The sequence below is a fragment of the Salvelinus fontinalis genome, chromosome 21 (genome assembly GCF_029448725.1).
Source record: "Salvelinus fontinalis isolate EN_2023a chromosome 21, ASM2944872v1, whole genome shotgun sequence".
NCBI lineage: Eukaryota > Metazoa > Chordata > Actinopteri > Salmoniformes > Salmonidae > Salvelinus > Salvelinus fontinalis.
Genome location: NC_074685.1, coordinates 25,470,987 through 25,495,294, shown reverse-complemented (window position 1 = coordinate 25,495,294; position 24,308 = coordinate 25,470,987). Strand labels below are relative to the sequence as shown.

General features: G+C 44.5%; 1 protein-coding gene across 2 annotated transcripts in view; it reads right to left on the bottom strand.

The window, feature by feature from the left end:
- LOC129818490 (colorectal mutant cancer protein) overlaps nucleotides 1-24,308 on the bottom strand; it is a 125,795-nt gene that overhangs the window by 48,806 nt on the left and 52,681 nt on the right. For both annotated transcript variants that reach the window (XM_055874433.1, XM_055874434.1), the window contains 4 exons: nucleotides 15,128-15,241; nucleotides 9,197-9,339; nucleotides 4,917-5,059; nucleotides 416-579 (listed from right to left, as the gene is read on the bottom strand). In XM_055874433.1, coding sequence (XP_055730408.1) covers nucleotides 416-579; nucleotides 4,917-5,059; nucleotides 9,197-9,339; nucleotides 15,128-15,241 — 564 coding nt within the window. The remainder of the gene's footprint in view (nucleotides 1-415; nucleotides 580-4,916; nucleotides 5,060-9,196; nucleotides 9,340-15,127; nucleotides 15,242-24,308) is intronic.

Below are 24,308 nucleotides of genomic sequence, written 5' to 3'. Positions count from 1 at the left end.
TTAGGCTGACATCACTCTGACTCACACAGGCCCCGGCCCCCAGACTGAAACAGGCAGTTGGTTACTGCTGGGTCCAACCCAGGGTCACCCCAGGACCCCTACTGACTGATTACTGGAAGTGGCTCAGGTTTTCCAGCAGGACAGTTCAACATTATATGACAGCGTGTGTTATTATAACTCATCTCACTCTCTTTTATTTACAGTATCTGTGAATGCATTTGATAGGAGAGGTTTGCACACCAGTATTGGGTTCACCTATATTCATCTATCCTGCATGTTGTTTTTTTCTCACTCTGTCCACTCTTTATCATCCTTTACTGTTAACTCCCAATTAATTATGTTTATAATGAGGAAGGAAATGGACTTTCTAGAACGGGTCTCAGTCTTCGCCGCAAGTCATTTCCTGGTGTCTTACCTTGATGGCGAGGTCACAGTGTTCGCTGGCGGTGGTCAGCTGCTCTATCTGGCGGTCCACCTCGGCCACAGACAGGCTGCATGTGCTCTTCTTTCTCCCACACAGAACGCTCTCCAGCCCCGTCAGAACCCGCTGCAGCTCCGAGTTCAGATCACTGCAGTTGTCTACACGGACAAAAACACAGGGCCGGGGTCAGATTTAACTGGTCTAGGAACAGATCAATGTTTACAAGCCTGATGTAATGTCAGGAAAACAGAGTTGAGGTCACTGCAGTAGTCTACAGCGAGGAAGCCCAGGGCCGGGGTCAAATAAACTGATCTGGTATCAGATGACTGAATGCCAGTGTGCCTGATACAGGGAGAAATAATAGGGCTAGTGCCAGATTCACAGACCTAGGAGAAAATACTTAAAATCTCAATGTGCAAAGAACAACACAACTACTGTAGTCTGCATGAGCAAGGTGACCTTGTTAGCATAGCAGCAGAGTGAGGATGTATTGTGTACTAGTCGGCAGGTAGCCTAGTGGTTAGAGCATTGGACTGGTAACCGAAAGCTTGAAAGATCGAATCCCCGAGCTGACAAGGTAAAAATCTGTCGTTCTGCCCCTAAACAAGGCAGTTAACCCACTGTTCTTAGGCCGTCATTGAAAATAAGAATTTGTCCTTAACTGACTTTCCTAGTTTAATAAAATAAATAAAACCAGTGACATACTAATAACCGGCCATATGCTTAATGGTTTAACTGAATGTCCGAGGCTGACTGGAGGAATGCTGCAGGCTAGTAAAACACTAATTAAACCACATCACACACATCTTCTGTTTAGAGACAATAACACATAACTATCTGAGAGGAAGATACAAGCAGGACCATTCTTTTTTATGATATATTATGACAATATTGTCATTCCGTACATTTACCCACAGCGACCTACAGTTAAGACCTGCGGGAATCAAACCCACAACCCTGGGGTTGCAAGACAAGCAACTAGCCCCAACCAAAGCTTCTTCATCACTTTCAGAGCTTCCGTTCCCTATTCACTATTCACTCTGTCAACTTCTCGTTCAAATATTTTTATTGAACACACACAGGAATGTTGTATAGGTATGAAAGGCAGGTATACAATTTTTAACTAAACATAAAAGAGCAGACAGAAATAAAAAGATCCAGAGTTCTGGGTACAAAACAATTATTACAAAACAAGACATACAAAACAAGGACAGGTAGAAAGAAAGAGGGTGGGTGTCACCCCCCCCTTTATCCCTCCCCCCCTTTATAACTTCCCCTTATACCCCTCCCCGCTGCTCGGGTGGCGGTGCCAGCACGTGCTGCCCAGAGGTGGATTAAAATATTACAATGGAGAGTGCGTTAAAAAGTACAAATTCACAGCGCCGAATGGTCCAAGTAAGAGAGGAAAGGCTGCCAGATCTGATCAAATGTTAATAATTTATTGTTCAGAATATATCTAATCCTTTCTAAGTGTACAGTGTTTGCCAATTCGCTGAGCCATAATTTGGTAGTGGGCGCTTCCCTCTTTTTCCAGAACAACAAGATTAGTTTTTTTGCCGAAATGAGACTGTAAGAGATGAGTTGTTTTTGGGGGTTGGTTAGTCCGATTAGGGAATCAGACACTCCCAGGATTATCAGAACCGGGTCTGGGTCAATTGAAGTCTCCAGAACTTCAGAGAGGATCCTAAAAATTCCACACCAGTAACCATGCAAGCTAGAGCATAGGGCAAAGCAGTGGAGTAGTGTACCCTGTGCAGCCTGACATTTATCACACAAAGGGGATGTATCAGGAAATATCCTATGCAGTTTGGTTTTGGAATAGTGTAATCTGTGTAATACCTTGAATTGTATGAGCCGATGTCTGGAGTTAATGGAGCAGGTGTGGATATACTCCAAGCTATCTTCCCAGTCTGCCATCGAAATGTCAGTCCCTAGTTCTTCCTCCCATTTTGCCTTAATGGCCTCTGTAGAGGGTGTGCTAACCGATTGAAAAGAGTCATATAAACGAGATATCAGTTTGTCTGAGGTGGGGGATGTTTTTATGCATCCGTCAAACATGGAAGGCTTAGCGTTCCCAAATGTTGGGAGGTGTTTCACTCTGTCAACTTCTTATCTCCAGAGGTAATCAAATGAGCTCATCGGAAACTCATTTCAATTAGCATATTTAATACAATCCCTGCAAAGCAGCAAAGACATGCATGTCGATGGTTAGCATCTGCTTCTATATTGCATCCAAAATAATAATGAAGATGATGATGATGATTATTATTATTGTCCAAGACCAAACAGAGCCTGTGTACATTGTGTGGGAAATTAAAATGTGGAGAGTAGCAGATGTATTTCCCCAAGTGCCCCCCTTAAGTGCAGATTCTGCCAACAATGCAAATGCAATTAGCACAGTGCGAAGGAACGTGAAGATGAACAAAACTTGAATTTGTTTCCTAAACAATTTCCTGACTGGTGAAATCCTGTTCGTGTGGGGATAAGATTGCCGCGGCTACAGCCAGGGACGAAGGACTGCGAATATTGAAAAATGTTTTTCTTCTATTGCTCTGCTAAACGTTGAGGATGATGAATAAGAGAAACCAATGAAGCTCTTTACCATTGACAAGTGATTGCTGGGTGCTCTCAGCACCACTGAGGGTAGTATTAATAGCGTCTTGAAGGAACTGCCGTGCAGTGCAGTGTTGTTTGGGAAAAATGGTTCTGTAACAGACCCAACAGTGTGTTTGTGCACTCCCCCACAATGGAAAATTGATTTAGCAGAGTGCTGAATCAATTTTCCATTGTGGGAGAGTGCACAAACACACACATGCACACACTCACTCTGTCAGAGACACACATGTACACACACACATAACTGCTCCTGTAGAAGCCTATAAATGTGTATTGTGTGCCATCAACCCTATAGCCACTGGTTTGTAACAGGCCATCCATCAAGGGAGGACATACACAGATAGGGAACAGTCTCTCTATGGGAGAGATGATTCAAAAGAACCACTGATCAAAGCAGTTATTAGTGACAAAGAGTAGAGTGAGAGTATATACACTACATGACCAAGAGTATGTGGACACCTGCTCGTCGAACATCTCATTCCAAAACCATGGGCATTAATATGGAGTTGGTCACCCCTTTGCTGCTATAACAGTCTCCACTCTTCTGGGATGGCTTTCCACTAGACGTTGGAACATTGCTGCGGGGACTTGCTTCCATTCAGCCACAAGAGCATTAGTGAGGTCGGGCACTGATGTTTGGCGATTAGCCCTGGCCCGCAGTCGGCGGTCCAACTCATCCCTAAGTTGTTCGATGGAGTTGAGGTCAGGGCTCTGTGCAGGCCAGTCGAGTTCTTCCACACCGATCTCGACAAACCATTTCTGTATGGACCTCTCTTTGTGAATAGGGGCATTGTCATGCTGAAACAGGAATAGGGGCATTGTAGCGTTAAGATGTAGCACTGTAGCGTTAAGATTTCCCTTCACTGAAACTAAGGGGCCTAGACTGTCCCATGAAAATCAGCCCCAGACCATTATTCCTCCTCCACCAAACTTTACAGTTGGCACTATGCATTGGGGCAGGTAGCGTTCTTCTGGCATCCGCCAAACCCTGATTCGTACGCCGGACTGTCAGATGGTGAAGCATGATTCATCACTCCAGAGAACTCGTTTCCACTGATCCAGAGTCCAATGTAGGTGAGCTTTACACCACTCCAGCCGACGCTTGGCATTGCGCATGGTGATCTTAGGCTTGTGTGCGGCTGCTCGGCCATGGAAACCCATTTCATGAAGCTCCTGACGAACAGTTATTGTGCTGACGTTGCTTCCAGAGACAGTTTGGAACTTGGTAGTGAGAGTTGCAACCGAGGACAGACGATTTTTAGCACTTGGCGGTCCCATTCTGTGAGTTTGTGTGGCCTACCACTTTGCGGCTGAGTCGTTGTTGCTCCTAGTTGTTTCCACTTCACAATAACAGCACTTACAGGTCACTGGGGTAGCTCTAGCATAGCTCTAGCAGGGGAGAAATTTGATGAACTGACTTGTTGGAAAGGTGGCATCTATGATGGTGCCACATGGAAAAACACTGAGCTCTTCAGTAAGGCCATTCTACTGCTAATGTTTGTCTACGGAGATCGCATGGCTGTGTGCTCAATTTTATACACCTGTCAGCAATGGGTGTGGCTGAAATAGCCGAATCCACTAATTTGAAGGGTTGTCCACATACTTTTGTATATATAGCGTGCATTCATTCTACTGGTTGTGTAGAACCAACTCCTGATCAATACAATGGCTTGGGACTGTTGTGAATGTGTCCACTAAAACGGAGTATGAAGATATTTTGCGCAAGTCAAAAGAATGCAATCGGGTCTGGGTGAACTTCACTGCTCTTAAACAGAGTTTGCACTTAAGTAACGCGCCGTTATCAGGAGTTGATTGTAAATGGGTTTAGCATAACTTGATATACAGTCAAGCAGGACAGGCAAATTGGGTCCTTCCTTACCCATGTCGGAGGTCACCAGGGTGGAGTGGTTTTCAGGCAGTGAGACGGACGCCCCGTCCTGGTCCAGGCTGTGTCCGTCCTCGTTGACCTCCTGCTGGCTCTGGCTGAGCTCTGAACGCAGCTCCGAAAACTCATCCTCCTCCCTGGGGGACAGAGGGTCACAAAGTTATGTCTGAGTTAGGTCCAACAGATATGATAGTAGCCTTGTTACCAGATATGTTTGTGCTTGGATAACGCTGTCATGGAAATGACATCGGCTAAAGCATAAACAGATCTGGCAACAAGACGGGTATGACTCACACATATTTTCAAAAGAAGAAATTCACACACACACACACACACACACACACACACACACACACACACACACACACACACACACACACACACACACACACACACACACACACACACACACACACACACACACACACACACACACACACACACACACACACACACACACACACACGGCCATAGGACAGATGATGGTGGACAGATCTTTTTGTTTTGTATGGTATGAGCTATTCATCTAATAATAGCAGACACAGTAACCATGCATCATGTGAATCCTAAAAGCTTTGAATATAGTTAACATGGTTAATATCTGGAAAAAATGACCTGCAAGAACCTTTAGATGACACTTTGACCCCTCTGAGATGCAGCCTATATACTGTAGGCTTAAAAAAAAAAAAAATGAGATTGTGTCACTGGCCTACACACAATACCCCATAATGTCAACGTGGAATTATGTTTTTAGGAATGTTTACATATGAATAAAAATGCAGTGAAAATGTCTTGAGTCAACAAGTATTCAACCCCTTTGTTACCCCTTAGTATTCAACCCCCTGTACCCCACACATACCTAACTTAATTGACAGAGTGAAAACAAGGAAGCCTGTACAGAATAAAAATACTCCAAAACATGCATCCTGTTTGAAACAAGGCAATAAAGTAATACTACAAAAACAAATTGGAATATAACTTTTAGTCCTTAATACAAAGTTTTATATTTGGGGCAAATCCAATACAACACATTACTGAGTACCACTCTCTGAGTACCATATTTGCAAGCATAGTGGTGGCTGCATCATGTTATGGGTATGCTTGTAATCATTAAGGACTGAAGAGGTGTTAAATAAAAAAGAGACAGAATGGAGCTAAGCACAGGCAAAATCCTAGAGGAAAACCCGTTCCATCTGCTTTCCACCGGACACTGGGAGATTAATTCACCTTTCAGCAGTACAATAACCTAAAACACAAGGCCAAATCTATACTGGAGATGCTTACGTTCCTAAGTGGCCGGTGGAAAATTACAGTTTTGACTTCAATCTATGGCAAGACCTGAGAAAATGGTTGTCTAGCAATGATCAACAACCAATTTGGCAGAGCTTAAATAATTGAAAAAATAATAATAGGCAAATGTTGCACAATCCTGGTGTAGAACTCTTAAGAGACTTACCCAGAAAGAATCACAGCTGTAAATGGCTGCCAAAAGGTGCTCCTACAAAGTACTGACTCAGAGGTTGGAATACCTATGTAAATTTGATATTTCTGTATTTCACTTTCAATAAATTAAAAACATGCTTTCACTTTGTCATTATGGGGTATTTTGTGTAGATGGGTAAAAAAATAAAATAAAATAGAATTCAGGCTGAAACAACAAAATGTGGTCCCGTGTGGCTCAGTTGGTAGAGCATGGCGCTTGCAACGCCAGGGTTGTGGGTTCATTCCCCACGGGGGGACCAGGATGAATATGTATGAACTTTCCAATTTGTAAGTCGCTCTGGATAAGAGCGTCTGCTAAATGACTTAAATGTAAATGTGGAATAAGTCAGGGGTGTGAATACTGTATGTGTGTGTGCGCGCATATCTACAGTACGTGCTTCAGATGAGAACCTGTCTGAACTTCTCGGCATTAGTATTTAAATATATGCACAAGCATATAGGACTATGTGAATATTCCGTATGTATGTGAAAGACACAGACAACCTCACTGCTGCTACCACCAAACATTGATACGTCAAGTCCTGGCAGTAGATCTGAATTATAGGGTTGTTTGAATGCATTTCATTGATTTGATACAATCTTTATTGTACATCTGTGAAATAAATAGCCAGGCAGTAAATTCACATCGCAGAGTTCTCACAAGGTCGGCAAATAGAAAGTACTGACTCACAGACTTATGTGCTGTTCTGACAAAATGTCGCAGGATACACTGAATTGGTATGGCAGTTTATGCAAACACATACACACACAAATGAACAGAGCATGAAAGAAAACAGACTTTATAATGAACCTAATCAAAAACCAGTACACATTTTGGAGATGGAGGAATGTTGGGGGGTTGCCATGCTTGAGTTCATTCTAATGAATTGTTTGGTTAATGTTCCTGCTTAGCACTCAAAACCATGCCTGTTATGTCAGAGGAGTTTGTTCCGGTGCACATCGGTGTGCTAAGCACCTGTGGAGAGGGCTGGAGAGGGCACTTGAGCTAGGAAAACAAACATTTAGGAGGCCTCTGACGCAAATGCTGCCCTTTTGATTTCACTACAGTAAGTAAACAACGGAGGAAGAGAGTTAAACGAAAGGGTACTAAAAAGGGATTCCAATCAAAGGGAGGCACAATTAGGGTACCTAAGGGAATTGAGGGTGGTGGTGGTGTGTGTGTGTTGCATTAGGGTTGGGCGATATATGAAATTAATTTGAACGTATGTTTTTGCGCAATATTCCAAATGCCTGTTATTTTGAGCGTTTATGTCCGCTTGTTCTCATGTTGTATTTTTGGTCTTGTCTCTTTTGTGCTGTATGCACCTTCCCATTTACACCAGTGATTCGTGTATAGTGACGAGATGCACGTCTCTGCCCTAACAATGGAAGACGCTGTCCCAAAGGCGGGTAGGCAGGCAACAAGCTTAGGTCCAACATAAACCCATTGGCCTTATTTTGGACAGGTTTTAACCAGAGTGAAAGTACTCACTTCACCTCTTCCTCTATGGTTTATATATATATATACACACACACACACACACACACACACACACACACACACACACACACACACACACACACACACACACACACACACACACACACACACACACACACACACACACACACACACACACACACACACACACACACACACACACACACACACACAGAGCCTGTCCCCCCCTCACATTAACAAAGTTGAGAGATCATATTTTCCTTTCTGACAAGCAGTTTCAACTCGCTATTTGCGTTTGAGGTTTGGTCCACATGGACACCGGAACACATTGAGACATTATTTTACTGTAATAGAGAAGTTACCTTTTCTAACGATACCATTTTTATGTCTCAACTACTCATGTAGTTGCATGCAGAGTAGACACTACTAAAACGAGAGTATCAATGAACATTGATTCTGGAAAATGAATGCTCAGTTTGTCGTGCGTGGCATTGCGGTACCATGTACCGCTAGCAGCATTTTAGCTAAATACTGTTATACCAGCTATTTAGTCTGTGCTTTTAAATGTGCAATAAGCATACAACACAATTAGATAAGGAATTGGCAACTCGTTCTCATTCTGAGAAATAAGGCAGGCCAATTGATTTCTACATCCAAAAAAAGAGGACTGGCTATCATGGCTTTCAAACAGTTGGAGATGAACAGAAGAGTGTGTTCATAAAAATTCAACTGTTCTACCTTGTTAGCTAACGGATAGATCCAAGTTGGCTAAACTTGAAATATACAGATTAGCTGGATAATCCCTAGCACGTTAGGTTTGAGAGATTTTTGATGAGACCAGTTTTAATTTTCTATAGCCTAATGCCTGCTACAAGAAGTTAGTCATTCCTTGTGAATGTGCATTATGCTTGGTTCTAGTTAAATTTGTAACAAATAAGGGCATTTTCATAGACAGACGTGAAAGCCAGATCAGTGATTATTGCAACAACAACAAAAACAGGTTAAACTATTTTGATAACATTGAATTATTAGTGGGTCTTATGGTTGTGGAAGGCTTATATTTAGCCTAGGTATAATTTCACAAGCCCTGAATTCATTAGATTATTGCTGACTCTTTGAAATTCAGTCTATTTGACCTTTACAACAAATCTTATCTAGAGAAAATATATATATATTTTTTTTATTGAGATATATAACTGCTCGCAAGTTTGAAAAAAATAGAGATAAGATTTTTAGGCCATATCGCCCAACCCTAGTCTGCATACCTGCCTATGTGCGCATGTATGTGTGTGCTTGTGTGTGTTAGTGTGCATTTGTGTGTACCACCCACCTGATGGTAGAGCCCTGTAGCAGGTCTATCTTCTTGTTGAGCTCAGCGATGATGCTGTGCAGCTCTGTGATCCTCTCCTCGTATCTTAGGGTGGTCCGCTCCTGAACGTCCTCATGCTCCCGCATCAGATAGGACTGCTCACACTGACAAAATACACGCATACACATTAACCCAAGACTGTGTTATCCCACTGAGCTAATGCCTTGATATCTGAGAGGCAACCTATTCGGTTATTTGGGAATTTTGAAAGGAATGCAATCTGAAAACATCCAACATTTATTAACCGACATCACAATTTAGAGATTGAATCATGTTACTGTAAAAAGCCACCATTCAAAACCCATAACAATGACGCCCATTCAATGCTGAAGTGTGGAGAATGGCATTTTAACAAAAGGTATCTTTCTACACAGTCGCGTGTAATTTGGAATGGGAATAAATCCAGAGGAAATTCTCTGCTGGGTTGCCAGATTGTTGTCTCCGGCGTACAAATGCACACACGCACACACTGCACCGTTGTGTACAAGGTCAGGCCTAAGGGCTTTTCTGGGGATTCTCTACATGTAGCTCAGAGGCTGGGAGAGAGGGAAAGGTATCCGCTTTCCACTCAGCTATATTACAAGTGAAGGGGGAGAAGAGGTGTGTGTGTGTGTGTGTGTGTGTGTGTGTGTGTGTGTGTGTGTGTGTGTGTGTGTGTGTGTGTGTGTGTGTGTGTGTGTGTGTGTGTGTGTGTGTGTGAGAGAGAGAGAGAGAGAGAGATCTAACTTGAGCGTGTGTGTCATACTATGCTTCCTAGAATGACCTTAGAATGACCTTTCCTGGCCTGCGTCGGAGGTTGAACGTGAAAATGAAACAAAGACAGACAGAGGGGTCTTCCTAGTGCTTTATACAATTGGACATTAATCAAGCACTAAAACCATTACAAGACAAAGGAGATGATTGTGGACTACAGGGCTGCAGTGAAGCAGGTTGAGAGCTTCAAGTTCCTTGGTGCCCACATCACCAACAAACTAACATGGTCCAAGCACACCAAGACAGACAAGAAGAGGGCACGACAAAACCTATTCCCCCTCAGGAGACTGAAAAGACAGGCCCTAAAAATTGTCCAAGACTCCAGCCACCCTAGTCATTAGACTGTTCTCCCTGCTACCGCACAGGAAGCGGTACCGGAGCACCAAGTCTAGGTCCAAGAGGCTTCTAAACAGTCTCACCCCCAAGCCATAAGACTCTTGAACATCTAATCAAATGGCTACCCAGACTATTTGCATTGCCCCCCCCCCCTCTACGCTGCTGCTACTCTCTGTTATTATCTATGCATAGTCACTTTAATAACTCTACCTACATGTACATATTACCTCAATTACCTCAACTAACTGGTGCCCCTGCACATTGATTCTGTACCGGTACCCCCTATATATAGCCTAGCTATTGTTATTTTACTGCTGCTCTTTAATTATTTGTTACTTTTATTATATATATATTTTTTTGATAGGTATTTTTCTTAAAACTGTATTGTTGGTTAAGGGCTTGTAAGTAAGAGTTTCACAATAAGGTCTACACCTATTGTATTCGACGCATGTGACAAATACAAATTTATGTGTTTTAAAGTGGTCCCATACAACTACTATGGACTTATTCACAAAGGTTTAACGTCATGAAAATATATATTTTTTTTTGTATACAGAAATTACACTGCCAAAAGAATGTGAAAAATGCCATAGAATTACATGATGAAAAGACAAACCTCTGTCACGAGGAACATGAGGTCGTGTGGAATCGTTCTGCGACCTTCTAAACTAGAGCCCCATTGAAAAAGTCTCAGCCCCAGGATTCTGAGAGCGGGAGTCATAGGTCAATAGATCAAAAGGTTGGGTAGTCAGGAGTCAGGGGTGTACTTCACCCTAAACAAAAACATCTGTGTATGAAAGGTCAGGGGTTCAGGTGACGAGATATGAGCCTCAGGCTGACACAGCCATCAGAGTCCCTCCGCAGAGACAGAGCCCCAATGTGTCTGTGTGTTATACTATGTGTTGAGTCAGGGGTCTACCAGTCAACTGGCCAGCGGTGACAATTAGAAGAGCTAAGTGGCTTTAGCTCCCCTGCCCCAGGGAGAGCTGCAGTGACAAAGAGCAGCTTCCAGTCAGCCATTGTCAGGTCACACAGTGTGTGTATTTGTAAATAGCACAATGGGAGAAAGAGGGAGCAGGTGATTCCAGCTGTCTATTGACAAGGGTCGCATAGTGCCAAAAGTGTTTTTTTGTTGCTTCAATAGTGATCTAGGACATGCAACTATAGTTTTCCTTCCCAGAAAACATTTGTGCAGCACATTCGGCAGAAAATAGCTTCATTTTCAGCAGATGAGAACAGAAGTGCAACGCTATTTGTCTGGCAGCCAAAAAAGTAAATGAGTTCACAATGAAAAACAATACATGGCCATATTTCTAATGATTATCATAGAAAGAATGTAGCCAGCTACATTTCCTAATGTTTTGCTTAAAATCAATCTTGAGACGGGGCATCATAGTGTTAAGCTTTCTGCAGAGTTTGAGAAATCAGTACAGCTGCCACTGCTATCTTGATTTCCTTGCGTTTTTTTCTCCTCTCCGTTTTCGGCCGGTCTGCTCCTCCCCCTTCCTCTCTGAGCAGGGCAAGCAGGCCCGTTGCCCTAGCGACTCCAGACCGACATAACATGACATAACAGACCGACATAACAGTACTGGCTCTGCTGCTCCAGAGCCAGTACTGTTCTTGCTTCAGACAAGCATGCGTCAAAACTCTGTTTGCTTGCACAATGTCTCTCATTCACATTCGCTTGTAAATGTCCAAACGCACCAAAAATGACATTCGGTAGCTCCTACCTATATATGTATAACTTTATGAGCTGGACTGCCGGTCTTTGCAATTCGTTTATTTATGTTTGCGCTCATTAGCATATTTAGCTAGCAGCTTCCATGGAAATTCGTTACTACTTGTTCTAATTTTGTTAGCATTCTGGTACTAGACACCCAGACGCTTTTTGGCAACCCTTACGTACTAAACCGGGATGCGAGAAGGACAGTAATGACGATAAGAAAATGTTGATATCGCCCAACCCTAATCACAATGGAATCTAACAACAATGGCAAGTGCAAGTATATTCCAAGCCATTTCTTTATCTTAAAACGAATGGTCTATCCCTCTTCATCTAACTCCAGTGGAACTGATGGGAAACTAGAATAAAAAACAAAACGTTTCTAGCATTAATATTTGACACAAATAATAGTACCAGATATTGTTTACAGCCGCCGCCACTAGGTAAATACCCATAGCTGATTCAGCTGCCACCAGAGGTATTCCACAGCTCTTTGAACCAGCGTCTGTTTCTAGGTCCAGGGGGAGAGGGAGAGAGGGGCCAGGGGGAGAGGGGCCAGGGCGTTTATAGAACAGGTACTCACACAATCTGTCTCTCTATTTCTCTCCCTCTATCACACTCGCTCCATTACACAAACGCATAAACACCCAATAATTCTCTCCATAAACAAGCATTCTCCCCCTTTCTCGTTCTCGCACACACCAAGCAAGCCCAAAACTCCATCCTCTGAGAGAGACCGTGCCAAACACTGGGACTGGGAAAACTACAAAGCAGATCGAAGCTGAGCAGTTGGCATGATTACTGACGTTCCTGGTTCCAGTGACATATGGGGTGTGTTGCTTCATGCCAAATAATCCCAAAATCTATTTCCTCTTTATTTAAAAAAGTAAAAGCTTCCAGTCTCTCATCACTGTATGAGAGCAGGTATCCAGAGAGCCAGAGCTGGAATTAAATCCTCCTACTCCTCTAATACATACCCAAGGTCACAGAGAATACCAGTCACTGGGACGATAACATTACACTGAAGACAATGTAATGTTATGGGAAGGTGATAACCGACAGCTGAAAAGAAAGCAGGTAATTTTGAGCATGCTAGAATGATAGTAACGACAAAAAAATGATCAGCATTCTGCACCTCTTCTCTATGTACTCTGATTGGAGCATATGGACTGGGTGTTTTGGGGGAAGAGGAGGGAGGATTTCCAGACGCATTGTAATAGATGAGCCATTCAATTCAAATGCCTGTGTGCAATGTCAGCTATTCCAGGATATTCTAGGATATTCTTCAAAAAACGAAATAAATCTCACTCATGTGAAGCCAGTTCAATTCCATCACAGCTTTCTACTGTAGTTCTTTAATATCCATCATTGGGGGACCGAGTGGCGCAGCGGTCTATGGCACTGCATCGCAAGAGGCGTCACGACAGATCCTGGTTTGATCCCAGGCTGTATCACCAGGCTGTATCACAACCGGCCGTGATCGGGAGTCCCATTAGGTGGCGCACAATTGGCCCAGCTTCATCTGAGTTAGGGGAGGGTTTGGCCGGGGTAGGCCTTCATTGTAAATAAGAATTTGTTCTTAACTGACTTGCCTAGATAAATAAAGGTCAACAAATAAAACATGATTTAGCAGTTTGGGTTGTTATGCAAAGATAACCCTATAAAAGAACGTTTCCATACCAGAGGTCTAATCCTCAGGTGCAGAAAAGAGGAACTATTGACACAGTGTGTTTTCCAATTATGGGTCATGAGAGATCCACTGCAGCTGGCTTGTAGACAGAATTATTATTAAGATTTGTCATTTATAAATGGAGTGGTGGCGGTAACCACTGCATTACACCAATGTTCTGGGCATGGTACTTTGAATGGGTAGCTTAGCTAAGTGAGTGTCCAATACAATGATGAACATGAGTCTATGTGAATATACATTCAGTGCCCAGTTTATTAGGTACACCCATCAAGTACCGGGTCGGACCCTCCTTTGCCTCCAGAACAACATGAATTCTTTGGGGCATGTAAACGTTGCTCAATTGGTATCAAGGGACCTAACGTGTGCCAGAAAAACATTCCCCACACCATTACACCACCGCCACCAGCCTGTACTGTTGACACCAGGTAGGGTGGGGCCATGGACTCACGCTGCTTACACCAAATTGACTCTGCAATCAGCATGACGCAACAGGAACCGGGATTCGTCGGCAACTTGATCTTATAACTTCACTTCGGGATTTTACGTAATTGGATGAACGTTGATTTTTGACCCATTAATTCCACATGGTTACAGGGTTAGGTTACAGGGTTAATTTCACATGGTTACAGTTAAAACAGTGCTGTGCCAAAATTGTTGTATTTATGGGGTGAGCACCGAGGACAGCATATATCCACGTCCTCAGGACCTTCTCAAAATTCTGAAATCGATGTGTGTTTCTAGTGACCAGTCTGTTCGTCAGCACCAGGCAATGTTTTTCCACTCCTCAATTGTCCAGTGTTGGTGATCGCGTGCCCACTGGAGCCGCTTGTTCTTGTTATTAGCTGATAGGAGTGGAACCCGGTGTGCTCGTCTGCTGCAAAAACCCATCCGTGACAAGGATAGACGAGTTGTGCGTTAAGATATGCTGTTCTACACACCACTGTTGTACTGCACCGTTATTTGCCTGTTTGTGTCCCACCTGTCAGCTTGCCACGATTCTTGCCATTCACTTCGCCCTCTCATCAACGAGCGGATTTTGCCCACAGGACTGCTGCAGACTAGATGTTTTTTTTGTACGTCGCACCATTCTCGATAAACCCTAGACATTGTCGTGTGTGAAAAGCCCAATTGGCCGGCCCTTTCTGAGGTACTGGAACCGTCGTCCCTGGCACCGACGACCATACCATGCTCAGAGTCGCTTAGGTCACTTGTTTTTCCCATTTTAACGTTCAATCGAACAGTAACTGAATGCCTTGATGCCTGTCTACCTGCTTTATATAGCAAGCCACGGCCGTGTGACTCACTGTCTGTAGGAGGGATCCATTTTTGTGAACGAGGTGGTGTACCTAATAAACTGAGTATATGTCTATGGCCCAGTAGAGTAGAGTACCTGTGCTTTGGCCAGTCTCTTCTCCAGCATCTCTCGCTCTCTCTCCGTCTGCACCAGCCGCTTGTTCAGCTCCACCACGTCCCCCTTCAATGAGGCCAGGGCTGCCAGGTGGAGCTAAAGAGAGAGGGGAGAGGAGAGAGTGTTACGACCATAACACACACACACACCAAGTTACAACAGATTCAGTGAGTACAGAGCACACGCACTTCTTTGTCCTCACACATAGACACTCTAGGGAAGGGTTTAAGCCCAAAGCAGAACAGAGAGAGTGCTAACACTAGCATGTGGATCACGCAGACTTGTCACTTGGGTGGGCCGAGGTGTCACACACACACACACACACACACACACACAAGCCTGTTCAACTATCTGAGGGATCACAAATTTCATATACACACTCCTCTAGTCAGGTAACTTGCTCACAGTCATGTTTTAAGCGGTATGCTTTCCTAATACCAAAGGCAACTTCCATTAAAAAAAAAATATGAAAAATATTAAATGGTACAGGTTAAGTTAGTTACAGAGGAGAGGACTACCTTGGCTTAAACTTTAAAAAAAAACAGCAGTCATGCTTTCTCATATCAAGGGAAAAGTCTCTCAAACTAAATATAAGCCCAGAGGCATTCAAAAACTCTGCTCTTACCCCTTACCTCAGCATATAGCAACAGAAGAACAGAAAACTCTCGGAACGAGGGATAAGAAAAAGACTGCAATCTTCTTTGCGACAAGCTTTCTGTTTCGCCATGCAGTGGGGAGGCTTAACTCTCAGAGGAACTAAAGCTGTCATGACTAAGCAGAGACCAAGTCCAGACACATCACATGGGACTGCATGCCACTAGGCTGCAAGGAGAGTCCTTTCCAAACGAGACAGGGGAGCTGACTTGGTTTTCAAGGGAAGAAAGACCAACTTCCAAATATATCCAATCCTGGTCTGTGATTCTTAAATTAGCCTCTACTGCTAACCTAACTCAAACCAGCCTCTGAAGATTTATTTTCACTGCTTGAGTTTGCAGTATAGCCTAGTGGTTCCAAAACTTTTTGGAGACCAAACTAAAACAAATGATCTTGTGGACATCTAGACAAAGCAATGTTGTAAGCCTAACCAGTGACCACAGCACAATCAGCACAAGCCAAAACTCAGTAAGAATTGTCCGCGACCCACCAACTGTGTAGCCTGTTTGCAAAATAGTAGGTAGACACAACCTGCTATTTTGCAAACAGGCTACACAAAGAACAGTCTTACAATAATTAATGGTCAATATTTTGGACTCAGTACTTTTGACAATAACTCCTGAAGTACATTCTTGGTGAAAGGTCAGTTGCACAAAAGGAAAGTGTTATTCATTTACACAACTTCAAGGTGAATCTTTTTTTCCCCACTTTACCTACATTTTCTCTATACAAAGAACTCCATACACACGGACTCTTAAAACCATAACTATGGATAGAACATTGCTGCGTCGGCAGTGATTTGAATGAATTAACCAGCGATAGTGTGTTTCCTCTGCCGTCTCTGATGAGCCCTGAGCGGAAGAAACGCTTTGAATGAATCCTCTCAGGAAGTGAAAAAAAAACAGAAACATCACAGAGATTTTTTATTTATTTTATTTTATTTCACCTTTATTTAACCAGGTAGGCAAATTGAGAACACGTTCTCATTTACAATTGCGACCTGGCCAAGATAAAGCAAAGCAGTTCGACACATACAACAACACATAGTTACACATGGAGTAAAACAAACATACAGTCAATAATACAGTGAAAATAAGTCTATATACAATATGAGCAAGTGAGGTGAGATAAGGGAGGTGAAGGCAAACAAGATATATATATAAATAAATAAAAAATATATATAAAAAGGCCATGGTGGCGAAGTAAATACAATATAGCAAGTAAAAAAAATAACACTGGAATGGTTGGTTTGCAGTGGAAGAAGGTGCAAAGTAGAGATAGAAATAATGGGGTGCAAAGGAGCAAAATAAATAAATACAGTAGGTAAAGAGGTAGTTGTTTGGGCTAAATTATAGATGGGCTATGTACAGGTGCAGTAATCTATGAGCTGCTCTGACAGCTGGTGCTTAAAGCTAGTGAGGGAGATAAGTGTTTCCAGTTTCAGAGATTTTTGTAGTTCGTTCCAGTCATTGGCAGCAGAGAACTGGAAGGAGAGGCGGCCAAAGGAAGAATTGGTTTTGGGGGTGACCAGAGAGATATACCTGCTGGAGCGCGTGCTACGGGTGGGCGTTGCTATGGTGACCAGCGAGCTGAGATAAGGCGGGGCTTTACCTAGCAGGGTCTTGTAGATGACCTGGAGCCAGTGGGTTTGGCGACGAGTGTGAAGCGAGGGCCAGCCAACGAGAGCGTACAGGTCGCAGTGGTGGGTAGTATATGGGGCTTTGGTGACAAAACGGATGGCACTGTGATAGACTGCATCCAATTTATTGAGTAGGGTTTTGGAGGCTATTTTGTAAATGACATCACCGAAGTCGAGGATTGGTAGGATGGTCAGTTTTACAAGGGTATGTTTGGCAGCATGAGTGAAGGATGCTTTGTTGCGGAATAGGAAGCCGATTCTAGATTTAACTTTGGATTGGAGATGCTTGATGTGAGTCTGGAAGGAGAGTTTACAGTCTAACCAGACACCTAGGTATTTGTAGTTGTCCACATATTCTAAGTCAGAGCCGTCCAGAGTAGTGATGCTGGACAGGCGGGCAGGTGCAGGCAGCGATCGGTTGAAGAGCATGCATTTAGTTTTACTTGTATTTAAGAGCAATTGGAGGCCACGGAAGGAGAGTTGTATGGCATTGAAGCTCGCCTGGAGGGTTGTTAACACAGTGTCAAGAGAAGGGCCAGAAGTATACAGAATAGTGTCGTCTGCGTAGAGGTGGATCAGAGACTCACCAGCAGCAAGAGCGACATCATTGATGTATACAGAGAAGAGAGTCGGTCCAAGAATTGAACCCTGTGGCACCCCCATAGAGACTGCCAGAGGTCCGGACAACAGACCCTCCGATTTGACACACTGAACTCGATCAGAGAAGTAGTTGGTGAACCAGGCGAGGCAATCATTAGAGAAACCAAGGCTGTCGAGTCTGCCGATGAGGATGTGGTGATTGACAGAGTCAAAAGCCTTGGCCAGGTCAATGAATATGGCTGCACAGTACTGTTTCCTATCGATAGCGGTTAAGATATCGTTTATGACCTTGAGCGTGGCTGAGGTGCACCCATGACCAGCTCTGAAACCAGATTGCATAGCGGAGAAGGTATGGTGGGATTCGAGATGGTCGGTAATCTGTTTGTTGACTTGGCTTTCGAAGACCTTAGAAAGGCAGGGTAGGATAGATATAGGTCTGTAGCAGTTTGGGTCTAGTGTGTCTCCCCCTTTGAAGAGGGGGATAACCGCAGCTACTTTCCAATCTTTGGGAATCTCAGACGACACGAAAGAGAGGTTGAAAAGGCTGGTAATAGGGGTGGCAACAATTTCAGCAGATAGTTTTAGAAAGAAAGGGTCCAGATTATCTAGCCCGGCTGATTTGTAAGGGTCCAGATTTTGCAGCTCTTTCAGAACATCAGCTGACTGTATTTGGGAGAAAGAGAAATGGGGCAGGCTTGGGCGAGTAGCAGAGGGGAGGGCAGTGCTGTTGACCGGGGTAGGGGTAGCCAGGTGGAAAGCATGGCCAGCCGTAGAAAAATGCTTATTGAAATTCTCAATTATAATGGATTTGTCGGTGGTGACAGTATTTCCTATCTTCAGTGCAGTTGGAAGCTGGGTGGAGGTGTTCTTATTCTCCATGGACTTTACAGTGTCCCAGAACTTTTTTGAGTTTGTGTTGCAGGAAGCAAATTTCTGCTTGAAAAAGCTAGCCTTGGCTTTTCTAACTGCCTGTGTATACTGGTTTCTAGCTTCCCTGAAAAGTTGCATATCACGGGGGCTGTTCGATGCTAATGCAGAACGCCATAGGATGTTTTTCTGTTGGTTAAGGGCAGTCAGGTCAGGAGAGAACCAAGGGCTATATCTGTTCCTGGTTCTAAATTTCTTGAATGGGGCATGCTTATTCAAGATGGTGAGGAAGGCATTTTTAAAAAATATCCAGGCATCCTCTACTGACGGGATGAGATCAATATCCTTCCAGGATACCTCGGCCAGGTCGATTAGAAAGGCCTGCTCGCTGAAGTGTTTCAGGGAGCGTTTGACAGTGATGAGTGGAGGTCGTTTGATCGCTGACCCATTACGGATACAGGCAATGAGGCAGTGATCGCTGAGATCTTGGTTGAAAACAGCAGAGGTGTATTTGGAGGGCAAGTTGGTTAGGATGATGTCTATGAGGGTACCCGTGTTTACGGAATTGGGGTGATACCTGGTAGGTTCATTGATAATTTGTGTGAGATTGAGGGCATCAAGCTTAGATTGTAGGATGGCTGGGGTGTTAAGCATGTTCCAATTTAGGTCGCCTAGCAGCACAAGCTCTGAAGATAGATGGGGGGCAATCAGTTCACATATGGTGTCCAGAGCACAGCTGGGGGCAGAGGGTGGTCTATAGCAGGCGGCAACAGTGAGAGACTTGTTTTTAGAGAGGTGGATTTTTAAAAGTAGAAGTTCAAATTGTTTCGGAATAGACCTGGATAGTAAAACAGAACTCTGCAGGCAATCCTTGCAGTAGATTGCAACACCGCCCCCTTTGGCCGTTCTATCTTGTCTGAAAATCTTGTAGTTAGGGATGAAAATGTCAGAATTTTTGGTGGTCTTCCTAAGCCAGGATTCAGACACGGCTAAAACATCTGGGTTGGCAGAGTGTGCTAAAGCAGTGAACAAAACAAACTTAGGGAGGAGGCTTCTAATGTTAACATGCATGAAACCAAGGCTATTACGGTTACAGAAGTCATCAAAAGAGAGCGCCTGGGGAATAGGAGTGGAGCTAGGTACTGCAGGGCCTGGATTCACCTCTACATCACCAGAGGAACAGAGGAGGAGTAGGATAAGGGTACGGCTAAAAGCTATGAGAATTGGTCGTTTGGAACGTCTAGAACAGAGAGTAAAAGAAAGTTTCTGGGGGCGATAAAATAGCTTCAAGGAATAATGTACAGACAAACGTATGGTAGGATGTGAATACAGTGGAGGTAAACCTAGGTAATGGGTGATGATGAGAGAGATATAGTCTCTAGAAACATCATTGAAACCAGGTGATGTCATCGCATATGTGGGTGGTGGAACTGAGAGGTTGGATATATAGTGAGCAGGGCTAGAGGCTCTACAGTGAAATAAGCCAATAAACACTAACCAGAACAGCAATGGACAAGGCATATTTACATTAAGGAGAGGCATGCTTAATCGAGTGATCATAAGGGTCCAGTGAGTAGAGGTTGGTTGGGGGCACGGCGATCCAGACAGCTGGCCGGGTAGCTGGCTATCGGTAGCAAGATAACATAGGATGGAGGTCTGTTTTTATTTTATTTATTTATTTTTGTTTTATTTTTTTGTCACCTCGTTTGTTTCCGTCGGTAGATTAGTGGGGTTCCGTGTGGTAGAGGGGATCGATCCAATTGGCAAAATAGATATAGTGACCCAGGAAAAATAAAATAAAATAAAAAATAATAATAAAAAAATAAAAAAATAATAATAATTGTCCGGTATATTTATTTAGATAGCAGCCGATAAGACAGCTAATAATTAGCAGATGGGTATTCAGAAACGTCGCAATGGAAAAGCCTGTTGAAACCACCTCGGACAATTACGTCGGCAGACCAGTCGTGATGGATCGGCGGGGCTCCGTGTCGGCAATAAAGGGTCCAGTCCAATTGGCAAAAGAGGTATTGTAGCCCAATAATTCGCTGGTAGGCCTCTTCGGCTAGCCGGCAGATGGGCTTAGCTCGAGGCTAGCTCAAGGCTAACTGGTGCTTGTTTCGGGACAGAGGTATTAGCCAGTAGTAGCCACCTGGTTGCAGCTAGCTAGCGACGATGATCCGGTGTAATTGTCCAGAGCTTGCGTCAGGAATCCGGTGATGTGGTAGAGAAAAAGCAGTCCTATATTCTCTGGGTTGATATCGCGCCTGCAGACTGGCAGGTATTTGCCCGAGCTGAAGCTGGCTGGTGTCCGAGTTAAGGGCGAAGACCGCAGCAGTGGCTAACTGACTACTAGCTAGTAGCTAGTTATCTGGCTAGCTTCTGATTGGGGTTACGGTTCTAAAGTATAAAAAATAGCAGATCCGTACCACATTGGGTGAGGCGGGTTGCGGGAATGTATATTCAGTTCCAAGATGGAAAGTGAAATTAAAATATATACGAAATGTATACAAAAAATACGAGGACTATTTACGCGGGACAAGACGGGACAAGACAAGACAAACACACGTCCGACTGCTACGCCTTCTTGGAGTCTGACTCTTGGTGGACCGCAAGGTTCACCTGCTGTTCCAAATGGACCATCTAACACTCAAGCAGAGAGAGAGATGGAGGGAGCATTTCAAATAAGGGATGTTTATTTAAGGCCTTATTTCATAGATAGAGGGAAGATCCAGTGGGGAAGATCCAGTAGGGAAGATCCAGTGAGGAAGATCCAGCGGGGAAGATCCAGTGGGGAAGATCCAGTGGGGAAGATCCAGTAGGGAAGGTCCAGTGGGGAAGATCCAGTAGGGAAGATCCAGTGAGGAAGATCCAGTGGGGAAGATCCAGTAGGGAAGATCCAGCAGGGAAGATCCAGCGAGGAAGATCCAGCGAGGAAGATCCAGCGGGGAAGATCCAGTAGGGAAGATCCAGTGGGGAAGATCCAGTAGGGAAGATCCAGTGAGGAAGATCCAGCGAGGAAGATCCAGTAGGGAAGATCCAGTGAGGAAGATCCAGTAGGGAAGATCCAGTAGGGAAGATCCAGTAGGGAAGATCCAGTGAGGAAGATCCAGTGAGGAAGATCCAGTGGGGAAGATCCAGTAGGGAAGATCCAGTGGGGAATGTCCAGTGGGGAAGATCCAGTAGGGAAGATCCAGTGAGGAAGATCCAGTAGGGAAGATCCAGTGGGGAAGATCCAGTGAGGAAGATCCAGTGAGGAAGATCCAGTGAGGAAGATCCAGTAGGGAAGATCCAGTGGGGAAGATCCAGTGGGGAAGATCCAGTAGGGAAGATCCAGTGGGGAAGATCCAGTAGGGAAGATCCAGTGAGGAAGATCCAGTGAGGAAGATCCAGTAGGGAAGATCCAGTAGGGAAGATCCAGTGAGGAAGATCCAGTGAGGAAGATCCAGTGGGGAAGATCCAGTGGGGAAGATCCAGTAGGGAAGATCCAGCAGGGAAGATCCAGTAGGGAAGGTCCAGTGGGGAAGATCCAGTAGGGAAGATCCAGTAGGGAAGATCCAGTGGGGAAGATCCAGTAGGGAAGATCCAGTGAGGAAGATCCAGTGAGGAAGATCCAGTAGGGAAGATCCAGCAGGGAAGATCCAGTGAGGAAGATCCAGTGAGGAAGATCCAGTAGGGAAGATCCAGTGGGGAAGATCCAGTAGGGAAGATCCAGTGAGGAAGATCCAGCGAGGAAGATCCAGTAGGGAAGATCCAGTGAGGAAGATCCAGTAGGGAAGATCCAGTAGGGAAGATCCAGTAGGGAAGATCCAGTGAGGAAGATCCAGTGAGGAAGATCCAGTAGGGAATGTCCAGTGGGGAAGATCCAGTAGGGAAGATCCAGTGAGGAAGATCCAGTAAGGAAGATCCAGTGGGGAAGATCCAGTGGGGAAGATCCAGTGAGGAAGATCCAGTGAGGAAGATCCAGTAGGGAAGATCCAGTGGGGAAGATCCAGTGAGGAAGATCCAGTAAGGAAGATCCAGTGGGGAAGATCCAGTGGGGAAGATCCAGTGAGGAAGATCCAGTGAGGAAAATCCAGTAGGGAAGGTCCAGTGGGGAAGATCCAGTAGGGAAGGTCCAGTGGGGAAGATCCAGTGGGGAAGATCCAGTAGGGAAGATCCAGTGAGGAAGATCCAGTAGGGAAGATCCAGTGGGGAAGATCGAGTGAGGAAGATCCAGTAGGGAAGATCCAGTGGGGAAGATCCAGTGGGGAAGATCCAGTAGGGAAGATCCAGTGAGGAAGATCCAGTAGGGAAGATCCAGTGGGGAAGATCGAGTGAGGAAGATCCAGTAGGGAAGATCCAGTGGGGAAGATCCAGCAGGGAAGATCCAGCAGGGAAGATCCAGTGAGGAAGATCCAGTGAGGAAGATCCAGTAGGGAAGATCCAGTAGGGAAGATCCAGTGAGGAAGATCCAGTGAGGAAGATCCAGTAGGGAAGATCCAGTAGGGAAGATCCAGTGAGGAAGATCCAGTGAGGAAGATCCAGTGGGGAAGATCCAGTGGGGAAGATCCAGTAGGGAAGATCCAGCAGGGAAGATCCAGTAGGGAAGGTCCAGTGGGGAAGATCCAGTAGGGAAGTCCAGTGGGGAAGATCCAGTAGGGAAGATCCAGTGAGGAAGATCCAGTAGGGAAGATCCAGTGAGGAGGATCCAGTGAGGAAGATCCAGTGAGGAAGATCCAGTAGGGAAGATCCAGTAGGGAAGATCCAGCGAGGAAGATCCAGTGAGGAAAATCCAGTAGGGAAGGTCCAGTGGGGAAGATCCAGTAGGGAAGGTCCAGTGGGGAAGATCCAGTGGGGAAGATCCAGTAGGGAAGATCCAGTGAGGAAGATCCAGTAGGGAAGATCCAGTGGGGAAGATCGAGTGAGGAAGATCCAGTAGGGAAGATCCAGTGGGGAAGATCCAGTGGGGAAGATCCAGTAGGGAAGATCCAGGTAAAGTGGATAGTAAAACATCTTCTCCTGATACTGAACAGTGAGCCTCTTTGCACCTGCAAGCACATTGCTATGTGACTGTTCACAAAATGTTTAATCTAAATCAATTCGGTATTAGATACACAGCATTGGCCATTATATATATTTATATAAACCACTGTAGTTTGTATGAAAATGCTTGCATGATAAGTAAATGAGTGAGACAATGACATAAATCAATGTATCGTTTAAACAGTCATCTTCATCATTCACTCAATTGGAGGGGCCAACCACCAGAACTAACCCTTGGTCCACATCCAATCAGAAGAGCATCCAAAACCACTGAACCCCGTGAAAGAAATCTATAAGAGTCGGGAGAGAGATCAGCGGTGGAAAGAGGAAATGACACGAAAGACAGACAGAAAAGCAAGCCGGCAGAGGTATGAAGTA